This window comes from Anopheles ziemanni, chromosome 2 (assembly GCF_943734765.1).
Source record: "Anopheles ziemanni chromosome 2, idAnoZiCoDA_A2_x.2, whole genome shotgun sequence".
Taxonomy (NCBI): Eukaryota; Metazoa; Arthropoda; class Insecta; order Diptera; family Culicidae; genus Anopheles; species Anopheles ziemanni.
Genome location: NC_080705.1, coordinates 78,085,407 through 78,108,686, shown reverse-complemented (window position 1 = coordinate 78,108,686; position 23,280 = coordinate 78,085,407). Strand labels below are relative to the sequence as shown.

General features: G+C 45.4%; 2 protein-coding genes across 2 annotated transcripts in view; both read left to right on the top strand.

The window, feature by feature from the left end:
- The window catches only part of LOC131283141 (tyrosine-protein kinase Src42A), a 72,913-nt gene extending 59,107 nt beyond the window's left edge, over positions 1 to 13,806 (top strand). Inside the window, exons 3-9 of the mRNA XM_058312717.1 lie at positions 7,078 to 7,199; positions 7,276 to 7,439; positions 12,561 to 12,729; positions 12,827 to 12,985; positions 13,073 to 13,241; positions 13,324 to 13,490; positions 13,573 to 13,806. Coding sequence (XP_058168700.1) covers positions 7,078 to 7,199; positions 7,276 to 7,439; positions 12,561 to 12,729; positions 12,827 to 12,985; positions 13,073 to 13,241; positions 13,324 to 13,490; positions 13,573 to 13,781 — 1,159 coding nt within the window. The 3' untranslated portion in view covers positions 13,782 to 13,806. The remainder of the gene's footprint in view (positions 1 to 7,077; positions 7,200 to 7,275; positions 7,440 to 12,560; positions 12,730 to 12,826; positions 12,986 to 13,072; positions 13,242 to 13,323; positions 13,491 to 13,572) is intronic.
- A 3,559-nt stretch (positions 13,807 to 17,365) lies between these two features.
- Positions 17,366 to 21,454, top strand: LOC131282975 (GPI ethanolamine phosphate transferase 3). Its single transcript, XM_058312533.1, has 3 exons — positions 17,366 to 17,564; positions 17,636 to 20,683; positions 20,751 to 21,454. The coding sequence occupies exons 1-3, from the start codon at positions 17,388 to 17,390 to the stop codon at positions 20,943 to 20,945; spliced, it is 3,420 nt and encodes a 1,139-aa protein (XP_058168516.1). The 5' UTR covers positions 17,366 to 17,387; the 3' UTR covers positions 20,946 to 21,454.
- Positions 21,455 to 23,280: the final 1,826 nt, after the last annotated feature.

Below are 23,280 nucleotides of genomic sequence, written 5' to 3'. Positions count from 1 at the left end.
GCGCAACGGACTGGAGTGTGCTTCATCATAAAAAAAAACGTATGGAAAAAGTCCATTCCATATGCTAATTCGGTTCAATGCGGATCAAACTGCGCTCAGGTTTTGTTTTGTTTATTCACTTCCCGCCAACGTCTCGCTGGCAAACGATCGTGTGTTTAGGAGGCGTGTGAATCGTTACACTTATCCCCTCGGCTCGGCATCATTTGAGGTGCGCAAAAAAGTAACGTAGCACAATAAAAGTTGGTTAAACACGAGTACATATCAACCACACACGTTGCATTACGCACCGCGAACGGGAACGGTTCTCAGCAATTATCAGCATCACACTCGGCACGCAGCAACGACGGTTGTGGATCGGATCGGAGGCAATCTGATAAAATTCCCTTATCGCCACGAGCGACTCATCTGAGGCGAACGTGTTCGGGTTGTTTTTTTTCCCCTCCCCATCCGATCGATTAATTGAATGAACGTCGTAACGACGCATCTTTTTAACTGCACCCGAGCGAACTGCCCGAGGCAAGATGGGCATTTAAGTTGGTCGTTAGGAATCATAGGAATAGAAAGAAAACGGAAAAAACAAAAGCCAATCAAACCAAACCACGTTTTTCGTCAGCCGACGTGGTTAAACGTGGAGCACAATGTGACTTTGTGTGCAATTATCGTTCGTTTGTGGAGTTGGGTGCATCCTTCCAAACCCTAACCTCACCTGCAGAGCGCATCGGTTTTCGTTCCATCTCCGCCTTGAGGCTAACGAAAGTTGTGCACGATCCCTTCGGTAGTCTAGTTATTAGTCGGAACAACAACGAGGTAATAACAGTGTAGCGTTGCTTTGATTGATTCGCCACTTGCCTCCTCGTGGCAACTTGTTACCCATCTTCCCTTTCTTTCGATCCCTGCAATCTTTATCTTTTATGATGATTTTTCTCGCCAGCAAAAGGTCGTTTTTACAGCTCAATAAGAACTTAGAAGCATTAGAAAATCATTTTAAACACATCTTTTGTGTGTGCTACTTCATGTTATTTTGACGATGTATTTTCCACACATATGTGTTAACGTTAATTGTGTGTTGAAGTAGCATCGATTGCACTTGTGTCTCTAAGACATGTTTCTTTGAGAACTTAGAAAATCATTTCAAATACCTTCCTAATGTGTTTTTCATGTTCTATAGTGTGTAATCATTTAATTAACCGTATCATTTGTAATATCCATTTTAGTATCTGAGATGCCTATTGCTATCGCGATGCAAAAATTGGGTCATTTAACAAAACATCAAACATAAAGAGTATAAAGAACATTAGACAACTTCGTGGCAAAAATTTTTGCAGTAGAGGTGACAAATGATGTCCTATGTCACAAATAGAAAACAACAAGAGACAATAATTGGGTCTTTGTATACACAACTAAGTGACAGCGGCTGTATATTTTTGTTACGCTATATCCACGGCATTTTAAAAATACCAAGTGTAATAATTCTTCATACTCATTGCGAGCTCGATGTGAATTTCGCGGAATTTACTGCCGCTTACGTCCTTGCAAATGAATTGCAGTGCCATAAATCGTTGCCGGGCTCTCGAGTGCTTAAACGCCATGGAAAACAAAAACCACAATTTACGATCAATGACAGACATCAGCTAGCTTATCTGTGCAGCTGGAACAGATATCTCTGCATCGTCCAGCAACCTTCCCCCGCGCAACTATTGTGAGCGCAAAATCTTCCGAGAACTTCGCTACGAACGGTGATGCAATTACGACGGGGGGGTTGGATTCAAAGCAAAGGCAAACGACGACGACGTTCCTTTCTTTAGCGGCTATGCGTCGCGTGAGTGAGTGACACATCATCGGTCAACTATCAGGTCGCAGACAGGCAAATGACACACGACTCTGGCACGAGCCATGCTTCGGCCGCCATATCGCCCTCCCGGAGACGACGGTTCGCAGGGACGATCTTCTCATCACCGAGCGAACCATTACTCATAAATATGTGACCACGTGGCGCAGTTGCCCCGTCCGTCGGTTGATGGCGGTACGGTGCTATATGCTGAATAAAAAAAAAATAAAGAGTACACGGTTGTCGGAACGAGGTCAGTCAACGCACAATCAACTCGCATCCACGTCACGCTTCCATCAACGCTACCTCTCACTTTTTACTCTTCTAAATAGAAGAGAAATCCGCGAGCCGGTAGAATGGTTCAAATTTCACGCATCGTCTAATGCGCTGCTCGTTTTCCTACCCCGCTAGCATCGGAGGGTAAGGACCGGGGAATGCGTACAGGGCAGGGACAGGAAAATTGCTGCGCCCTTATTGCGCCGGTGGAACCTTCTAAAATGCGGCAAACCAAGCTCTCATTAACTGCATGTTTGCGTGTAGGTAAACGGTTGTGCGATATTTGGCACAAGACTCTCTTGCACCACCCGTACGATGCACCTGCATGTGCATCATTACCTCTAACCAAACGGTACACACGAAGATTTTATCGCATAGTTATGGCTGCCGTAAATTGGTCCATTTTCCACTGTTGTCGAACTGTTAACAGTTGCAATGACATTACAATGAAGAGGAGCAATTTTTAGTTACCATTTCGGGTACTTGCTTTGTCGTTGTTTGTTTCATAGCGTTAACTGTGTTATCTTTGCTTTGCTGCTATCAGCGTAGATTTGGTAGAACTTGCAAAGAACCGGTGATTACTACCGTTGCCTCCAGAATCCACGGTAGTTAAATGTACTGAGTAATTAATAGCATGTAATAACCTTCTTCTCGTAATGTAACATATAGTTTTGTGTTGAGACAAGTTTAAAGTTGATTACAGCGTCAACTACAAGGTCATACGGTGACCAGCAAATTACAGAAATTAAGTTTTTTGCACATTATGTAAAGTTGTAACTTTATTTAACAGAACCAATTATATTCGCAATGTCACAGAATTTCGACATATTGCTTAAACGTTTATCTTGTGTGTTTAAGTAAAAACTGCTTGCGTAAAAATAAATACGTCTAATTCCTTTCCCTACATTATATATGTTCGTTCGCTATTAGCGGAAAGAAACTACGTTTTCTCGGCAAAATAATTCAATTAAACTCAATGATTTTTACAAACTCACTAATCGGCCGGTGATTACTACCGTTTTCTTGCGCCGATTTCTTTTTCGAATCTGTCGTGTCTTTCATTCTTGTACGTCATCTTCCCTTCCCTGCTTGTGGTATACCGTCAGGGTTCGCCAATGATTAGGTAGTTGATTCGTGTTTTTTATGGTTTTGCTCTTGTACGCCGGTAATGAGTTGTAACTCTTGCTTTTTGATGAGGTTTTTTTTTTCTTGTTGATTTTTGATTTGCTTTTTGTACCTTACGATTTGCACAATCCATCGGTATTTCGATAGAGAATCGTCCGGGAACGCCTTGCTGACTTGTTGCTGGCCGTAGGCATCTACAAACGGATTGCGTCAAGACGGATGTACAAGAAGCAAACAACATTAGCATGAAATCGAACCAGAATGAAGGAGGGAATGATTTGTGGGAAAGGATACAAAAGATTAAAAACCAGTTGCGCGACCAGTGTGTTCAATGTATGAGCTCAGAAACCCCATTCTGGTACGATGATGCAATGCTGAAAATATGTTTATTTGATTCAACCACAATTGCGCGCAATAGAATATGATCCCGAACGAACTAAACAACCCAAGTGCAGGAATTTGGTGACCTACAATTACCGAATTGTATCTACATTTGTAGGCAATATGCTAGAAATGATAAAGCGAACATTGTTCTAGGTCATTTTTATACGGCCTTAATTTCTCTTCTAGTTTGTTCCAAACAAACGTCTAACATTTGCCCGCGGATTGGTCGAAACCCACCCACTGCCACATCTCTCTATCCTGTTGTGTGAAAATGTTCTGGAAAACAGTGGAAAGTTTTAACGCCCTATCGGTCGTCAACGATCGTCACCATGCGCTTGGCAGACGATGTTATTTTGGAAATTTTCCACGATAAAGTCGTGAATTTTACGCTCGAGGCGCCGACGATTAGGGTCAATTAGCCAGATCATCGTTTACAGCAATTCGCAGTCACGGGCAGCAGGTGCTAGTTCCGTACGATTGTGATCTTAAATTGCAGAGAAGTACATCATGCGCGAACACGATCCAAATGTTGATTATGCACGCAATTGCACGGGTTTTAGCGTGGAAAAATTAACTCTTTGACGTTGCTTTGTTAGAGCAAAATTGTTTAGCTGTTTTGTAAAATCCTATTTATTATGATAAATCATGTGTGTTTTCCTACAAAAAATACACCTATTAAGAGAAGACAAAATTCATTCACGAAAGAAAACCCCTCAGATGATTTCGGGGGCAAACAAACAAAAGATGCTGGTAGCAACTGGTAAACACCAATCGGAACTTTTTCATGCAACTCATCCATCTACTCACACCACCGTTGCGTGCAGAAAGTCAAGCTTCTGGAGTTTTTGTTTGTTAAAGTTATATTGCGAAACAACCGTTGTTGTTTTGTTGCCAATATGCAACCTCCTGGCTGCGTTTGTTGTTTCGTTTTGCTTGTAGTTTGCACAATAACAAATTACTGGTCTGTTCTCTTGGCGCCAGCAAAACGCCAGGCAGCCCGCAGCAGCTGAATGGTATTTTAATTAAACCAACTCAGTCTCTTCCCCTATCCTCTTGAGCCTATCGCAAAGCATTCGGGCTCAATAATTTGTCTTCTCAATGATACACCTATCTGTTTGGTGTTTTGCCAATTTATCTGTAGAGGAGAGGTGAGAAAAAAACGAATCATCTGCCACATGAATCGTCGTCAGCTTCTTCTCCGCCGGTGCGGTTAATCGTGCCTTCATCACCTGCAGTCACGACTGTTCGAGATGAATAATCGGTTGTGGGGGTGCTTGTAAATTAGCCACCCCGAGTCGCGTTGATCGGCCAAAAAGAGAGAGCCGATGGCAAGTGTTTGCCAATTGGCTCGATGGTGTCTTGTATCTGGTTAATGAGTAACATAAATTACGCCAGATGGAAAGGAAGAAACAATACTTTACATGCAAAGTTTCTACGGCGTTCCAGAAACGTAGTCAATAACTTAGAGAATATTCAATGAAGATCTAAACAACAACACTAAAGTACACAATGAGCACCAAACAACATTTCGAACATTACAAATTTACATATTTACAAAATAGAACACCTTCCTCGAACATCCTGGGAACCCGACTGGCTGACGATTATTCACAAAATTACATAAGAAAGTTCTGGAACACGATGCAGCAACACGCAACGCGAAGTAACACCTTATTTGCTCGTATAGTCTCTATTCTTCTTCTAATGTCAGCATATTGCCATGTTGATTCAATTTTTAGTCCCGTATCGGGTATAACAATTCAACATGACACGATCAACAACCGAAGCGGTTTTAAATAACCACATTTCCCGGCTAAATGCGGCCCATTATTCATATCATGGTTATTGGTGGGAACACGTTGAACGATCCTTTGTTGATATCAAGTGGATCCTCACATCACGGATCTAGCTGAAATTGTGCATGTTTTTTTTTAAACACAAAAGTCGTTCCAGTCCATTGCGGGAAAGACCTTAAGTGTCCCATCAATTTGTTCGTAACAACACACTTCGCACTCCGAACAGCTCCCGCAACCCAATTAAAGTGGAATAGTGGCGCACCAAATTGGCATTAAAATATGCTAAACGATATCGTTCGGTTTCGCCCTCTGAGCTAAAAGCTAAAACGGTCGTGTTTTTGCACCACCATCATCATCTCCCCTGGTGAAATAGGCTGTGTTTAGGTGGTAATGATAAGCGTATACCATTTCGAAGTCACACTCCTCCCCCCCCCGTTTTTTTCCGATCAAACCCCCCGTGTATGTCCGCCTTGGTTTGGTTATGTTATGCGTATTTGCGACTTTGCAACATAAACGATAAAGAGCATCAATTGGTGCATCATTTGTGGCGACGATAAGTGCAGTTTTGCTATTTTTACCTAAGCACAAAGCGTGCATTAAACTGGAGTGATGCTGTGGGACGAGTCTCTTATGTCATCTGCGCCGGTGGGAAACGGCGGTTTTGTTTGGCGCTGCGCGTTACGGGTGAAAGTGGGGGAAAATGGGCATCTGCCAATTACGGGAACAGCCACCGTTGCAGCCGAGCCCTGGGTGCCAACGCTCCGTGTCTCGGCTTGCGAATTATTATGCACCATATTCGTGCGCGATTAACTGTTTGCTAACCACACTAGAGATGGATGGATGGATGCAAGCCTGGAGGTTTCCCTTTGCCGGGTGGCCTGTTTCGCTGCTCTGTATGTCCGTCGTTATCACCGACACGTCCTGGCGCACCATAAGGGATGGTAGGGCCTGCAAAGGGTCGTCGTCGTCTAACGCTAGCGCGATACGGGAAATGTTTAACCATCAGCAGCACCCGCCCGCCCGCCCGCCACCCACCCAGCTTCCACAGTAATTATACACTTTCTTCGTAATGAGCAGTGGGACCCTTTGGGCTACCTCCACCACCACCACCATCCTTTGGATATCGATGCCTTTGGCCAATCGTTCCGCGAACCCACACCCGACCGCGAGGAGATAGAGGTGGCCAAGTATGGACTGACTGGCCTGTGGACTGTGGCCGCCCGTATGATAGTCACCTGTCCAAAATGGACACCTCCGAAGCCGAACACCACCCCGCACGAGGCTGTTTGCTTTTGCCGGAGGATTGCATGGCAGGCAGTAAGTAACTCGTAGTCGGGTCTACTTTGTGTACCATGAATCCCTTTGATGCGCTGGAAGTAACGGCCCTAGGTTTCCCCAACCTCATTTAAATTCATGTGGAAACTTTGTCGGGTGGGTGCTTTAATTGGGAGCAGTAAATAGTAAAATTCGTTTGAAAGAACTGAAAGACTGTTTTAACGATTCTCATGCGTTGATATTCGCTAAATATTTTATGTTGATGAACCAATTTTCAAAACTGTCAGTACCATTTCCTGGTCGATTATCTTTTACGGTTGTGCGAAGCCCACTACTAGTCTTGTTCATTTAATTAATTCCACTATTTTTCCGCATTTTTCTTCTTCACCACAGATGGTACTTCCGCAAGATAAAGAGAATAGAGGCAGAAAAGAAGCTGCTGCTGCCGGAGAATGAACACGGTGCATTCTTGATCCGTGACTCGGAAAGCCGTCACAATGATTATTCACTATCCGGTACGTAGTCTTCCGCCATTCATCGGCTATGTTGTCCACGCCAGTTACTAATTCATTTTCCTCCACTTGCTTCCAGTGCGTGATGGCGATACGGTCAAACACTATCGCATCCGGCAGCTCGACGAGGGCGGCTTCTTCATCGCCCGACGGACCACATTCCGCACGCTGCAGGAGCTGGTCGAGCACTACTCGAAGGATTCCGATGGTTTGTGCGTCAATCTGTGCAAACCGTGCGTACAGGTAAGGCACCGTTTTCCCCCTCCCTTTTGTTTTACTTTCTTGCATCACTACGCTCTACTTTTTTACAGCAACTTTACGTTTTAAGAAGCATTTGAATTGTCCATTCTCGATTGATCGTTTGCTCCTGTGCCACAGTGGAAAAGGCATTTGTTTGTTTCAGAAAAAAGCGCGAAATGTCACGTTCGTGCCCGTGTGCTGCTTTTACTGTCGTTCTATCTTTTGGCTGTCTCATGTTTTGCGTTCCGAACTCATCATGCTTTCAGTGTGTTTTTGATCTGACGAAGAGTGAGACGATTTCTTACTTACGGTCCTTGTGCTTTTCGTTTGAAAGTTTTTACTTTACACTTCTCAGCATTTAGTATGTAAGAAATTTTCTCACTCTCCTAGACGGAAGCGCATGGTTGTATATTTCTCTTTCATTATTTTTTATTTCTGCTTTCTGTACGTTTGTAATTTTTTCTGCATTTCTGCCGCTTTTTAGAAATGACTTCTCTCAATCAGTCGCCCTCATGCGCATCAACAGCATCGCTTCATTTGTGGAAAGACACGCAAACACTCAAACATTTGCAAAAACAAAAACAAAAATGAGAACCACACAACTCACACCCGTCCATTTCTGTAGGAAAACTCGCCTCCCATAATACCACTTTGATTCAGCTAATCGACTGACAGTTAATTCCCTGTGGGTTTCAAAAAATAAAAATCCAATTAGGCAAAATCATAAACCTGACAACGCGGATGCCGGAGTCCGGTGGTCGGATCCGTTAAAAACCAGGAGAGACAACCCCCCCTAAGAGGCGAGCCATTAGTTGACCGAGTGACTAGCTCGACGAGTCTTTTGCACTACATGACGCTTAATCTTACGTCAAACGTTTCCACCGGTGGCCTCCACCATCAGCTCGGTGTCTGAGTGATCCGCGATTCGGTAGGAGATAGCGCTTGTACACCTGTCAGCCCAATGGCCGAACACTCACTCCCGGGTCCCGGGAACGGGAAGAAGAAAGAATATTGATTCGCACAGGCGTGTAGCAAACACGGCTTTTAGCAAAAGCTGCCAACATTAGCGCGCCCAAAAATGGCCTAGCTAGCAATAGGACAGCCCCCGGGGGCTAAACGCTTTCCTTCTTCTAATCAAATGTGTCTCTCTTTCTCCTTTTCATTTTCTTCTCATCCTTACTTTCGGTTGCGATTTTGCTTCGTTTCACCTTCACCCTCACGACCATTCTCAACACAACCGCGAAACAATAATAATCACCCCCGGAATGAGAGGTTTCTTTCGCGCGGATAAAATAAATCACAAACTGACTCTGGTGGAATGTTAATCGAATCTCCTAACCAACATCATACTATCGCTCACAATTAAATTAAAAAAAAAAACAAAACTATGAACATCTGTGAACATCATCCATACTTTTTTTTATATTTGTTCTGTTGCGCAGTCAAGTCGTTACTATCAGCTGTTTGAGGTAGGAGGAATGTTTGCTGCCCCCAAATCCCTGTTCAATCCAAAACAAACGAAAAGAATTAGAAACCATTCCGTTTTCCCTGTCAAATAGTTGCCCTCCATCAATGTGCTAGTAGTAAAGACAAGCCACATCTCCTTAAAAATGTAAATATGTACATAAACGATTGAATTTGTCTAATCTCATCCCATGGTAAACGTTGAGTATTCCAGTTAATGAACAACATTTTTGATTCGTGTGTGCTAAAGCATCGTTCTCCTTGGTTGAAGTTCCGATACATCTTCATACTAACGGTACCTACCTGTTTCAATCTCGTCGCCGGAGAACGTCATCATCGTCATCGTCACGATCACGACCAACGTCCTTGGACAGAACTGGCCCGAGGGGACCGTGGTTTGTGGGTGAGGGCAAGGAAGAATAAATAAAACAAACGTACCGATGCCATTTTGCTGACGAACCGTTTCTGCCCACGGAACACATTCACAACACATTCTGCGCACGTTTTCCATCGAGCTTAGCGAACTATCCTCCCCGTTTTGTTGTGGAGCCTTATCTCATTCAGTATTCGATGTTTGACCCATCCATTCCGTGGTGTTCGGGGAGGCTTTGTTCGGTGAGCCACAAGATGACGATACCGGTGCCATTAAGGCTAACTGATTTGGTTTGGGTAGACGGTGGGCTTGCTCTGAATTTGAGTGGAGGGTGGTGTGAGGCCGTTTGAAGGCTGTTCTTTCTCTGGTTGTTGGGGATTCCCGAAGCCATCAGGCGCATCGGAAGTGTTCCGTACTTCCGTACATAAATTGGAATATTGAACTCGAATCTATGAAGTGTTACATGCCATGGTTCTAGCTTGAAAGTTGGTGTTCTTCCCTTTCAATAAAAATTATTCTGAATGTAGACTATCCTCTAATGGAAAGATCCATAGACAAACATGGTTTACAATTTAAAATGAAGGATGCAAATGGGTTCTAAATATGAAATTCTTTCAATCCCCCCAGGACAATCCGACCTTCAAAGGAGGAAACAGATTTGTACTAGGTTCTTCTCATATGTTAACCATTGCAGGAAGATAAATGTTACTTCGAAAAGCATGCCCAGACAGGGGCATATTAATTTCACCTCTTGGCATATTACCCGTCATAAAAATATGGGCACGTAGCGCCCATCGTACCGGACAGGGTTGGAAGGGCACCGAAGGTAATGGTAGTAACAGTCCATTAAACATACTTTACACATGTCATATGTGCGTTGCTTGTGAGGGCACACGCACAGACCCACTGTTGCCTCTGTTCCAGTGCGATAGCAACGAGAAGTGTACCATTGATTGAGAATGGCTAGTGTTGTAATTCATTACTAACAGCGTGCCGCATAAGATATGAGAGTTCTTTGTTCTTTCCCTTGCTCTTGCCGAGCAGCAGACGGTTGTGATTCGTTTACCTTCCGCGATGCGGAAGCAGAATCACACACAGCATAAAGTGTGAATATGCACTCAAAGGTGGTAATCGAAAACGTGGAATTGAAATTTAAATACTAATATCCCACAGGCAAGCACAAGAAGGGGATTGATAAATGAACGGCCATTTATCAAGCAAAGGAGAGAAGTAAAAAAAAATGCTCAAGAACGCATCTGCAGAATCCTCAGAAACGGGTAGTTCATTTGTTTGGCACGCCAGGGGTGGTGCATATGTTCCTTACTTCCTGATCTTGTGTGGGATATGATTTTTTGTTATCTTTTGGCTTTGCAAATTAAACTTTGCACAGCATTTTGTTCGTGGATTTTAACGTGATAAATGGTGATGGAGTAGCGAAATCATTAACTTCGTATTATAGCAGTTTTGCTGCATAAAGAAGGAAACAAATAGAAGCAACCTTTAATTAAATTTGTATTCTGCTGCTAATTCTCGTATTTTATTTGAGACGTCGTTCATCCAACACTCCCATGAATCTCCAAAGTATCCGTTTCACATAAACCTGCTTCAGTGGTGGGACGTCTTTCGAGATGACGTCCGTATGACGTCCACCCGAACCACCGGCGCAAACACCGATCGTCTAGGATCAACAAAGTGCATATTGCTCAACGACGCGCTGTCGCGAACTCCGGAAACGGACGTTTATTCAAATGCAGCTTACCCCTCCCTCCGTACAAACCATCTCACCTCGGTGTGGCGTGATGGGTGTGTTTTCTTGCAGGCGATTAAAGTGGACAATGTTGGCAAGAACTTTGTCGTTGCGCACAGAAAAAAAATGCACTATTTTGTGCTATTTCATACCACCCGAATAAATAACGTCAAAAAGCCGTTAAAATGCAGCATCAAAATTAACATTATTCCAACCCGACGGTGGCAAATGATTGCGGAAATTCAAGAGCAGCCAAGAAGCGCTTGGGGCGCGCTTAACATTCCGACGAACCACCACTCCCCTCCAAAGTCTCGATCTTGCTTGTTGTGTGTTGCGAGCATTTCCATTTTTCATGTCTTTTGTCTACTTTTTATACCGGAAGAAACAACTCCCTTGGGGCGCGAATGAAGAACCCACCCTTTCAGGTGTCCCCCTGGAAAGGTGAGGAAGTGCGAAGAGGTGCGCAAGTTTGATGTTTTAAAAGTTGACGGGTTGTGCGCGCGCGCGTATGATTTTATTTTATTTTTCATACCACCGAGCACGGTGGTGGGTGGTGGGGGAGGGGGAAGGGAACGGAAGGGACGTACGGGCGGGCACATAAACCCAACCAGACACAGGCGATGGAAGGGACGGTTGTTTTTGCCGCTCCTCACGTTTGTACAGTTCGCTCAGGTAGTGCGGGTGAACGCACATTTGCATTCAAACGACTTTCTTCCTCCGACGGAAGGAGGGGATGATGATGCTGAGCGGCGGAGGGGTGGAAAAGCGAACGGCAAAGAGCTAAAGTGTCTAATTGCACCACTTGGCGTTTGGTACAGCCGAACGAACGCGCTCTTCCCGCGTTGACAAACACTGTATCTGACGAGATCCGATGTGGCGAACGAACGTTTACCAACGTTTGTCCACGGATCGTTATATCTATCATCAACGATCGACGAGAAGAGGGTGTCACTCATGTGTTTGTGTGTGTTTGTGTTGACCTGCTTGCTGGCCATTGACCACCGACGACGGACGACATTCCCTTCGGCGTCACATCGATCACAAATTTATTTATTGATGCAAACTCACGATCATCCTGTCCGATCTGCATCCATGATCATGTCACCACTCGTCCCGTTGTTGTCCTCTCCGGATGACTTCTGTTTGCTCGATTTGGTCCTCTCTTTGTAGTACACACTTATTCATCAACATTAGAATATCTGATTTCCAAGCCCCGCGATCCCTGGTCCCAATCAGCCGTTTCCTACATGTAATAGAATAAAAAAAAAACCAGTAATTGCTCGCCTTCCTCTATTTATCGATGTGTTCTCGCTAGGGTGTTTGCTATTCCGTTTTTTACTGCCATGTCCTGTAGCGGAAACGTGTTCTAAATATGTTTTAAGTTTACCTCGTTATTAATCGTTCGCTTGTTTTTGTGTGGAACCATGTGTACATCCCTTTTCCATTTGAAACCGTATATACTAGCCTTTGTCGCCATCTACTAGTTTTCTCACGTGGCCATCTCGTTCCATTTCTTTTTTCCATCTTCCCCACCGAGCAGATCGAGAAACCCGTCACGGATGGTCTATCTCATCGCACACGCGATCAGTGGGAAATCGACAGGACGTCGCTCAAGTTCGTGCGCAAGCTCGGCTCCGGACAGTTCGGTGATGTCTGGGAGGGACTCTGGAACAACACCACACCGGTGGCCATCAAGACACTCAAATCGGGTAAGTAAAGCACGGGTGTGGCGCCATGACGAATGGCAAGTTGGTATGCTTAAACATCTCTCCCTATCCTTTCTTTCCCTTCCCCACCCCCTTTTAGGAACGATGGACCCGAAAGATTTCCTTGCCGAGGCACAGATCATGAAGAAGCTGCGACACACCAAACTCATCCAGCTGTACGCGGTCTGCACGCTGGAGGAACCGATCTACATCATCACAGAGCTCATGAAGCACGGGTCACTGCTAGACTATCTGCAGGGTAAGTTTGCCAGGGAACGGTTGACTGGCGTCCCCGCCACATGGACTCTGGTCGCTAACGGATTTCTTTTGCGTTTCTTCCTACTAGGTAAGGGTAGATCACTGAAATTCCCACAGCTCATCGAAATGGCGGCCCAGATTGCTGCCGGTATGGCGTACCTCGAGTCTCAGAACTACATCCATCGTGACTTGGCCGCACGCAACGTGCTGGTCGGTGATAACAATATCGTAAAGATTGCCGATTTCGGATTAGCTAGGTAAGTGACCCTTTTGTCTCTGGCTAATGGCCGCCAAACGGAGAACACCTCGTCTGATTTGGTATTCCACTCTCGCACGCAGATTAATCAAAGAAGATGAATACGAGGCACGCGTCGGGGCACGGTTCCCGATCAAGTGGACCGCCCCGGAAGCGGCCAACTACAGCAAGTTTTCGATCAAATCGGATGTGTGGAGCTTCGGCATTCTGCTGACAGAGCTGGTCACATACGGCAGAATACCGTATCCGGGTAAGTGGTGTCGCTAACACCGAGTGCCTATTGGTTATCCTGCAGATGCATTGCTTATTGTGCCATTCAATTTCGCTCGCAGGTATGACCAACGCCGAAGTGCTGACCCAGGTCGAGCATGGCTACCGTATGCCACAGCCACAGAACTGCAACACTCCACTGTACGAGATCATGCTCGAGTGCTGGAACAAGGATCCGATGCGGCGGCCCACATTCGAGACGCTCCAGTGGAAGCTGGAAGACTTCTTCACCATGGACCCAAGTGAATACAAGGAGGCTGCTCCTTTCTGATAAACGCCTCGTCCCCAATACCCCCAACCACCAGCAACGGCGCCAAGAAGCAGTAGCAGAGGCAGCATCTCATCTGGAAGCAAACAGTTTTTGGGCGAGAAGCGCGTGAAATCCGTAACATAAACAGACCACTACCACCACCACCACCATCTTTCAGCCTTCCATAAAACGTATTTTCTTTTCGCGCTGTCGGGAAGCTATTACCTTCGGTGAGCGCGCTTCTTTTCACGGTTGCACAGAACAGCAATGGGATGCGGACTCTCTCTCCGCGACCGTGCCCGTCAATCGTCGTCCGCGTGCGTTCCCATGATTGGCTATTTATTTAGGTTTCTACGATGCATTCACTACACATTCAGTCACATTAGCTCTCATACTGCGTATTACATAGGGTTATAATAGTAATGGCACAACGCGGGCAGAGGTAGGCAGGCAGGGCTACTAGAGACCGAAGGCCGCCAACACGGGGAGAATTATGTTAGGAAACGTAAGCACAGCCGCGCATAATCGCAACGAAATTCGATTAGGATTGGAGGTGTGGAAGTGTTGTGAATTTCCCATTTCCCACAGGCCGATCAATGCGAGATCAATCAAAAACGAAAAAATCTGACGAAAGGCTATTCCGCCCTCCCCCGGGGCGTTCGTCGAGTGCAGAGGGAGGGAGGCGCGATATGTGTTATTAGTTGAATTTTGTTCGTTTTTTTCCATTTGAAGTCCAAATGTAATTTTTTTGAAAGTTTTACTCATCTCATCTGGCAAACGATGCTTTAGGGCCACGCGAAGGCAACGAAGTGAGTGTTTTTATTCCAGAAACGGGAAGAAAAGAGGCTGGAATACATGTTTCAATATTGTCATCTGCCAGATGGTGACGTTTCGCCTCGTTTCTTTTTATTGCAAACCGGAATTCACTTCAGCCGAGTACTATCCTGACACACATATTCGCTGCTACTGAATCTTCCCGGTAGAATGCAACAGCTTTTCGCTTTCGATTTCGCTTCACAGATGATATAGCTAGTGGTTTTTGTTCTTTCCGTTAGTAAACGCAGCCCGCTCTATTAATTTTTTGTTTTCCGTTTCATTAGTTTATTATACGAGATGTTCCGTGCCGTGACACTATTTCTTATTTGTTATGAAGTTTAAAGTATTCGTGTCCAATCTCCCCTCAGGCCGGGGCCGGGTCGAAACTGCTGCTTACGCCAGCAAACATCACAGACAACGGTCGTCGTTTTTGTTTCGCCTCTCCAGACACGCACTCTGGATTTCTTTTCATGCATTTTTGTTAGCTTTCGTTGTCTGGTACCTTTTAAATGTATTCGTCATTTTTTCGTAAATGCAGCGCAAACAGGAAGAGCTCCTCGAACATATTCGTCTTTTCGTTAGTGACAAGGCCTAATGTTAGCCGGTAGGCGGGGACGGTGGCTTACACGTCCGAAAGAATCACCTACGGAGGGTTATCATTCCGTTAGTTACTCTAGTGGTAGCGCGTGCGGGAGGAGAGAGGGTGCATGAAAAATCAGATCGAAATTTACAGCCTCCGGTTGATCCGTTGGACGAAACGACTTTAGCAAGGAGGAAAGGTACTGATTTTAAGGTAGTTTCTTTCTGGGGAGGTTTTCTTAATGTTATACTGTTTTTTTTTTTTTTTATTACAAGATACTCTAGCATCGATCACAACGACAGTAGACACTTTATCGGGGGAATGATGATGATGATGATTCGAAGGCAATATTATAAAGCACGATCGGGAAACCGATGGGCAAAACAATCAATCTCATGCTTAGGGCAAAGCAATCCAACGTGCGATCGTTCGCTCGTCGTCTACAAATGCGGGTGCATTTATGTTTAAGCGTATGTTATCCGATCATTCAATCGTTCTCTCAATATCGTATTGGTAGGGTTTGACCACGGAGCTCGTGCGATTGGGGCGTATCGTAGTGTAAATATGTTGCAAACTTTTGTGAACTCCTTTTCCCCCTCACCCCACTTTGTCTTGCACTTGAGAGATGAAAACAAAAACCCCCAACTCGAAAAAGAAACCCGCAACGTCGCCATCCGCCCCAGTAATGTGGTAATTTTATTTCATTGGTCTCAAAACATTAAAAAAACGATTTTTTCTCGCCTGTCTATTATATATATATATAGTCTTTTAACGACGAAACAATTACGGATAAAGATTAGGCTTGGCTTCCGCGAGAGAACGTGAATTGCGAATGCGGACTATGCAAGGTAGTGAAGAGGGCAAGATATGCAAGATGATAAGCGAAGTGAGCATCACGTTAGAAAATATATCGTGATCTACAAAACATACTTCTTCCTTCGAGACGCATAAAGTTAGACAAACAAAAGATACTTGTATGATGATCAAACTATTTACAAACCTTCCTTCAACCTACCAGAAACAATACAGATAAATTTGATATTACTCTAAATAAGCACGAGAACCAGTTGCACGCAAATGTAATTGTTTGTCGTATGTGTGAACCCGAGCGAGTAAGACGGTTGAAGGAAGAAATAAAGAAAAAATGGACAGTTTTGAGATTAGGGAAAACGTTGCCGTAATAAATACAAAATCAGGAATGTTTGACAAAAGAAAATTCAAAGTTAGCTGAATTCACGCAAATGATGTAAAAAGCTTTGCAAAGTTTCATTCTCTCGTAACTAGGCTCTCATTGTCGCGCACCATTTCACCTCTTTACAATTGCTGCGGGAAGAAGGGAAAAACACGAAAAAAATAACAGCCGACGAATACGCACTTTCTATGGATATTTTGTAAGTGTAAATGTGTTAAACAAACTAAACTGATTACGATGATGATGAACTCTTATATTATTGATAACGAGAACAAAATACATTAGATACACAACAGCATATAAAACACGATCGAATGTGGATCCCATTTAAATGATGCGTAAAACTAAAATAAAACATAGACATATATGACATTGTATCACATTTTCTACGTGGTTGCTTAATGCCTATTAATATCCATTTTCATGCTTGGAACAAGAAATCGTCATGTAAGTATTTTCCATGCGGGTCGATCACATGGCGGACTGCGAACTGAACTGTACATATTTCAATCTCCCGGAGAAGGTAACCAAATTGAACCATGGAAAGGAAAATGTTGATCAAACTGAAGTAAATAGAAATTGTATTTCGTTTTTATTGTCCTGTGGAATTGTGGGAATAATTTCTCTTGGAACACTTTTCACTTAAGTTTCCAATAAATTGATTGAAAGTTAGAAATAAGAAATTATTTCAACCGTCATTTCAACTTGTCACCGTTGGTGTTTGAAGTTTTGTTCAATACACCTTGGTCGTCTGGTAAATATTTGGCTCTTCTGCAAATGTCAACTCCACTGACAGTTTCGCTGCCGACGAAAAGAAAATCAACCGTCTTGCAGTTCAGTCCTACTAATATCTTGTTTTATCGCCTCAATTAACACATGTACGCAACTTATTTGTCTTGATAACGGATTAGACACCGGTTGGCGCATCGAGTTAGAGTGTGGAACGCCGTAAGTTGTGCAAGCACGTCTAATTACGACATTGTTTCATAGATGCTCTGAATCAGTCGCCGTTCCGAGCGCACGCCGGAAGATTGTCGGCATGATGGCGAAGAGCAGAAATTTCTTGTTCGTTCTTGTCTGGCTATCGCTGTTGGTCAGTGCCGGTATACATCTTTTCTCGAAGGGGTTTCTCTTGACCAGAGTTGCTCAAACCGAAAGTAGCTCGTGCGTTAAATATGAAGACTACCAATGCGGCCATACAGCGTCTATGGGAAAGGTATGTACTGAGTCAGTCATCGGAAGAGGTATTTCCGTTACAAAACGCTCTTTCCGCTCTTCACTTTGCAGGGAGGTTGCAATGGAACCGAGAAAGTCGCTTCGATTCTTCGCGACGTCAACGGCTCGTCGGGGATTTGTTTCCCTCCGAAGGCAAAAGTTATTCTGCTCGTAATCGATGCGCTGCGATATGATTTTGGTCTGTTCGATCCGACCAACCGGCAACCGGCGGCGTACGAAAACAATCTTCCCATTCTGCAGGAGTTGCTGCGTAAACATCCGGACCATAGTAGGCGTTTAAAGTTCATAGCCGATCCACCGACGACTACGTTGCAGCGACTGAAGGGCATAACAACCGGTAGCCTGCCAACGTTCATCGACATCGGTTCCAACTTTGCCTCGCCCGAAATCAACGAAGACAATCTGATCGACCAGCTGGTGCGACACAATCGAACGACCGTTTTTCTCGGTGACAACACCTGGACGGAGCTGTTCCCGAATCGGTTCACACGGGAATACGCCTATCCGAGTTTTAACATCTACGATCTTGACACGGTCGATACGGCCATTGAGAAGTACTTGCCGCGGGAGATGGCACGCGACGATTGGGATATGATTGTGGCACACTTTCTGGGTGTAGATCACTGTGGCCACCGGTATGGACCAATGCACGAAGAAATGCGCCGAAAGCTGGGAGAGATGAACGATGTGATCAGGAATGTTACGGAGCAGATGGCTGACGGTACGACGCTGATCGTGATCGGTGATCATGGGATGACGAAGACGGGCGACCATGGTGGCGAAACAACGGAAGAGGTCGAAGCACTGTTGTTTATGTACTCCAAGGGAACCCCATTGCTGGCACGCGATTACGATGGTAACAGCGATACGATGCAACAGATCGATCTCGTCCCAACGCTGGCTACCATAATGGGCGTTCCGATCCCGTACTCCAACCTCGGCCAGATCATATTCCAACTCCTGCCCGACACACTCGTCGATTCGTTCCTGCGCTACCAACTCGCACTTGTTCATCTGTGGCAAAATACGCGACAAATCGAACGATACTTCCAGCGCTACGCGGAATCAAGCGCAGGCACGTTTGCCGTCGATCATCTCGATGAGTTGGATAACAAATTCCTCATACTCACCCAGCGCGTTAACACCGTGTACACCGAAGCGGCCTTCCAGAGCTTGTCGAGCGATTTGCGCGGCTACCTGAAGGACATACTCGAAGGCTGCCGGGAGATTTGGGTCAAGTTTGATCCGAAGCTTATCCTGCACGGCCTACTGATTACATTTTTAGTATGCTTTTCGATTGCCATCCTCTTCATCAACTCCACGCCGTACCAGCTGGGCCAGATGTTCAATGACAGCGTCATATCGTACGCCCTGCTCCTCACCGCGCTCGCCATTCCAACGGGATACTTTTTCTACGCCGATTTGGGCCTCAGCTCGGCCGAACACGGAGCCATCCTGCTTTCTGCCTTCGCCAACGTTGGGCTGTTCGCGTTCGTACTCGTCCAGAACTGGGTGGCGATCGCGGAGAATATGGCCGATTTGAAGCGTGCCGCTAACGTGTTGACTCGGGTTTCCTTCGTTTACACCACGTGCGTGTTCTTTTCGAACAGTTTCGTCGTGGAAGAGCCGCGCATTCTGTCCTACGTGCTGATGGGCTTCTTCCTGGCCGCACTCTACACCTTACACGGACTAGGGGGGAAGTTTGCCATGCCACGGTTTAAGTTGACGCTCTTCCGAAAGTCCATGCTGGTGAAGCTCGTCGGCTTGACGCTGTTTGCCGTTGTGTTGATTCGACTGTCCAAGAACTACTACCGATGCCGCGAGGAGCAGGCCAACTGCACGGATTACCTGGTGAAAGCGCCGACTCCGACACCGGACGGGCAGAGAAAACGGATCGCTTCCAGCGCTGACTTCCTGCCGATCGTAGCGCTCGTAGTTTACGTCGTTTGCTCACGGCTGTACCTGCGAGCGTGCGGGAACCTTACCGGGATGGGTTTGCATGTGCTGATGGCTCGCTATGGTCCGACGGTGGCAGTTGTGTGCGCCTGTGGACACTTTACCATCGCAAAAACGAACGCCCAGGGTATACCTCAGCTGCACGTGGATGCCCTCGCTTGGGTCGTGTACGGACTGTTGATTGTGCAGCTTGTCATACTGGCCGTCAGGCCGCTGCTTGTCTTCGTCCTTCCCAAGCGCAAGGAGGTGATGAACGTGCTGTACAACGATCGCAACGTCGCATCGGAAATCTACAAACAGTTGAAGGAGAACTACAACCGCTCGGGTGGTGCCCGTACTCCCGCCGACGTTGCCGAGATTCCTATTGTTTGTGGATTGGCAACCGTTTATTCGTCGGTGTTTGTTGCTACCGGCACCATCCTCAGTGTTGTGCTGGCCATGCTGCTCGGTTCCCATGGCACGATGGGGTTGATGATTGTAATTGCGGTCGCCGTGGCGTACGGTATCCTGGCGTCGATCATGCAATACGAAGGATCCACCAACCTGCAGAGCTTCATCCAACCAACGTTCCGCACGCTACTCACGTGGATCATCCTGCAGCAGTTTGGGTTCTACGCGACCGCTCATCAGCCGACACTTTCGCAAATCGATTGGAACGCAGCTTTCGTTGGGCGGACGTATCACTTTGACGGCAGCAATGTCCTCTCCGCAGTGCTGGTGCTGCTCAACACCTACTCAACCACGTTCCTCCTGTCGGTGCTCTTCCCACTGATCGTACTCGTGCCTTTCTGCGTGTACACCATGTGGCCCTCGCTGACACAGCAGCGAACACCACCGCAAAGCACCAAAAAAAGTCCCTCGGCAGGAGGGGGCTCGAAACCGGCCACCACCAACGGAGAACCAACCGTTGTCCGCAAGGTCGGAGTGGACGGTGGAAGCGTGGAGTATCGAAGTGTCACTGTAAACCAATCGGAAGAAACGGCTGAAGCAGGATCAGAGGAGCCTGGTGTAAAAGCTACTACCACCAAAGCGGTCGACTTTGATGTCACCAAGGGCGAGCTTAATTTGTACGAAAATGAGAAACTATTTCTCGGTACCGTGTTCAAGACTGGTTGCCTTCTACTGTTGCTGCAGTCCATTAGGGTAAGTAAGGCCGCGAAACGTCCGGTGACCCACTGTAAACTGTCCTCTGTTCACCTTTTTGTTGCAGATATTTTGTGCCATGTTTGCCTGTGCGCTGCACTGCCGCCATCTGATGGTGTGGAAGATCTTCGCACCGCGCTTCATCTACGAAGGTATCGGCAGCTACGTGATGTTCGTCGGTCTCAATCTGGGCTTTCTGCTGCTACTGCGGGTGCATCGCTCCGTTGGCGGACTGATAACGGCCATCAACAAGAAACGATAAAAGGAATGATGAAGCGGGCGGCAGTCAGGGAACGACGGTGGCGATGAGATGGGCAATCTCGACGTAGGTACTTCTCATACCGACTATTCACGCCCTCCATTCGAATTTCCCGCCATCTACTTCTCAAGTTGCCTCTTTAGTATCTCGCTGGTAGGAGAAACGAGGAGCGTAAAGTAAACTACATCTCCGATCGTCGCCTTCCTCTGCACTGCGCCACCGACGACGTGGTTGTTTATTTATTATATCGGAGCGAGTATAATCATCACCATCCCCCCGTTTTGAACCATTGATTAATAGTACGGGAAGAAGTTAGGTTGTAATTTGTAGGTTTATTAGAGGACAAAGCTCATGCGAGCAAAGAAGTCATGGTATCCGGAGCGGAATTTTTCCGGGACGCATTTGAAACTATATCGTTGAACTATCGGTTTTTTTATGTTTATCATTTGATTGAAGTAGTGGCAACGGAAGAATCGATTAGTTCTCTTCGTTATTCCTAAGTTAATGCTTAATTGTTGAGTTGCACAAATAAACGGTGAATTGCATTGAACTAAATACTTCGTAAAATGCCCTTTTTTATGCAACTTATCAATTTAACAGGTCTTTCGGTCGATTAAATTGACTTGCAATTCTGTTCCGTACAGAATCTGTTGAAAATAGAGTTGTGTAAATCAGATTCAAATTAATGAAACTGCTTTATTCTCTGCGTTTTAGGGATTCATGAATCTTTCGTCGCGAGATTCATGAATCCCAAAGACACACCAACTGATGAAAAGTGATCAGCCAAAAATGAGAAGGACTCTTTTTTTGGTCATATGTTCCACGCCAATGAAAGAATCGTGGAGGTTCGAGGCAAATCCGTGAAAGATTCATTAGGGTTTTGATAGATTAATCAGCTTTGAAAATTCGAATCCTTAAAGATTCATGAATCCATCTGAATTAATCTTAAGTGAAAGATTCATATGAATGAATCTCGTCAAAAGATTCATGAAACACAACACTACTTGAAAAGCAATGCACCTTTGTCATGTGAAGCTTGGTTAAAGTAACTTGAAATGGTACATCCCTGTTTAAAGTATCTTGAGTAGCAAACTGCTCGATTTACAGAGTTTTGCATGACAACCTTACATGTTAGCAACTTCGAAATTATTTACAAAATGTAATCAGTTTTACCTAGCTTTATGGGTAATGAAGGAGGTGCAGGGCACTGGGTGATTATTTGCCCTGTTTTAGAAAATATTCCATCTTAACCGGAATATAACTTCAACCGGATCCATATGGATTCCACCGGAGCCATCCGGATTCAACTGGAGTCAACTGAATTCTGCCGGATCTATCCGGATTAATCAGATTTAACTGGATTCAACTGGATTCTTAAACTTCATTGGATTCATCGGATTCACTGGAATCACCGGATTGTTCTGGATTCAACTGGATTTACCGGATTCAGCGGATTCAACTGGATTCAACCAGATTCACCGGATTCAACTGGATTTAACCGGATTCACTGGATTCACTGGATTCACTGGCTTCAACGGAAATCCGGATTCACTGGAATCATCGATTTCATCTGGATTCGCCGGATTCACTGGATTCAACTGGATTCAACAGGAATCACTGGATTCACTGGATTCACCGGAAATCTGGATTCACTGGATTCACCAGATTCACTGGAAATCCTGATTCACTAGATTCACCGGAAATCCGGATTCACTGGATTCAACTGGATTCAACTGGATTCACCGGAGTCACTGGATTCAATGGATTCACCGGATTTATCTGGATTCAACTGGATTCAACCGGATTCAACTGGATTCAAGCGGATTCACTGGATTCACCAAATTCACTGCTACGATTCTGATAATAAACATGATTTTAAGTTATAAAATTAACTGGTTCTGTTAGAATATCTTGTGCTGCTATTAGAATAAATATTGCTAATGTAATGATACCGTCCGAAAATCCTTGTATGTTCTGATTCAATTCACGATACCCAAAAGACGATCGTCATCAAAATTCTTCCCATCGACGGCTCGTATGCAAAGCAAACGTCCGCCTGATCCTGCACCCGATCGGGCCTGACTCATACGCTGCCGACAGGTTTTGTCGAGCTGCAATTTGCTATGCATCACGTGGTGCCATCAATTGTGTCAACTATTTTGCACGTACGCACCCTCCCCGCACTCGATGATCTTGATTGGTGTAATGTGTTTTTCGGTACAATTATCATTCTTCATCTAGACTTCGACAGACGGAGAAGGTGGGGGAGAAACCGGCGGCTATCCTGGTGAAGACACCGTTGCAACGCGAATACTACGTGCCATTGCAAACGATGAGA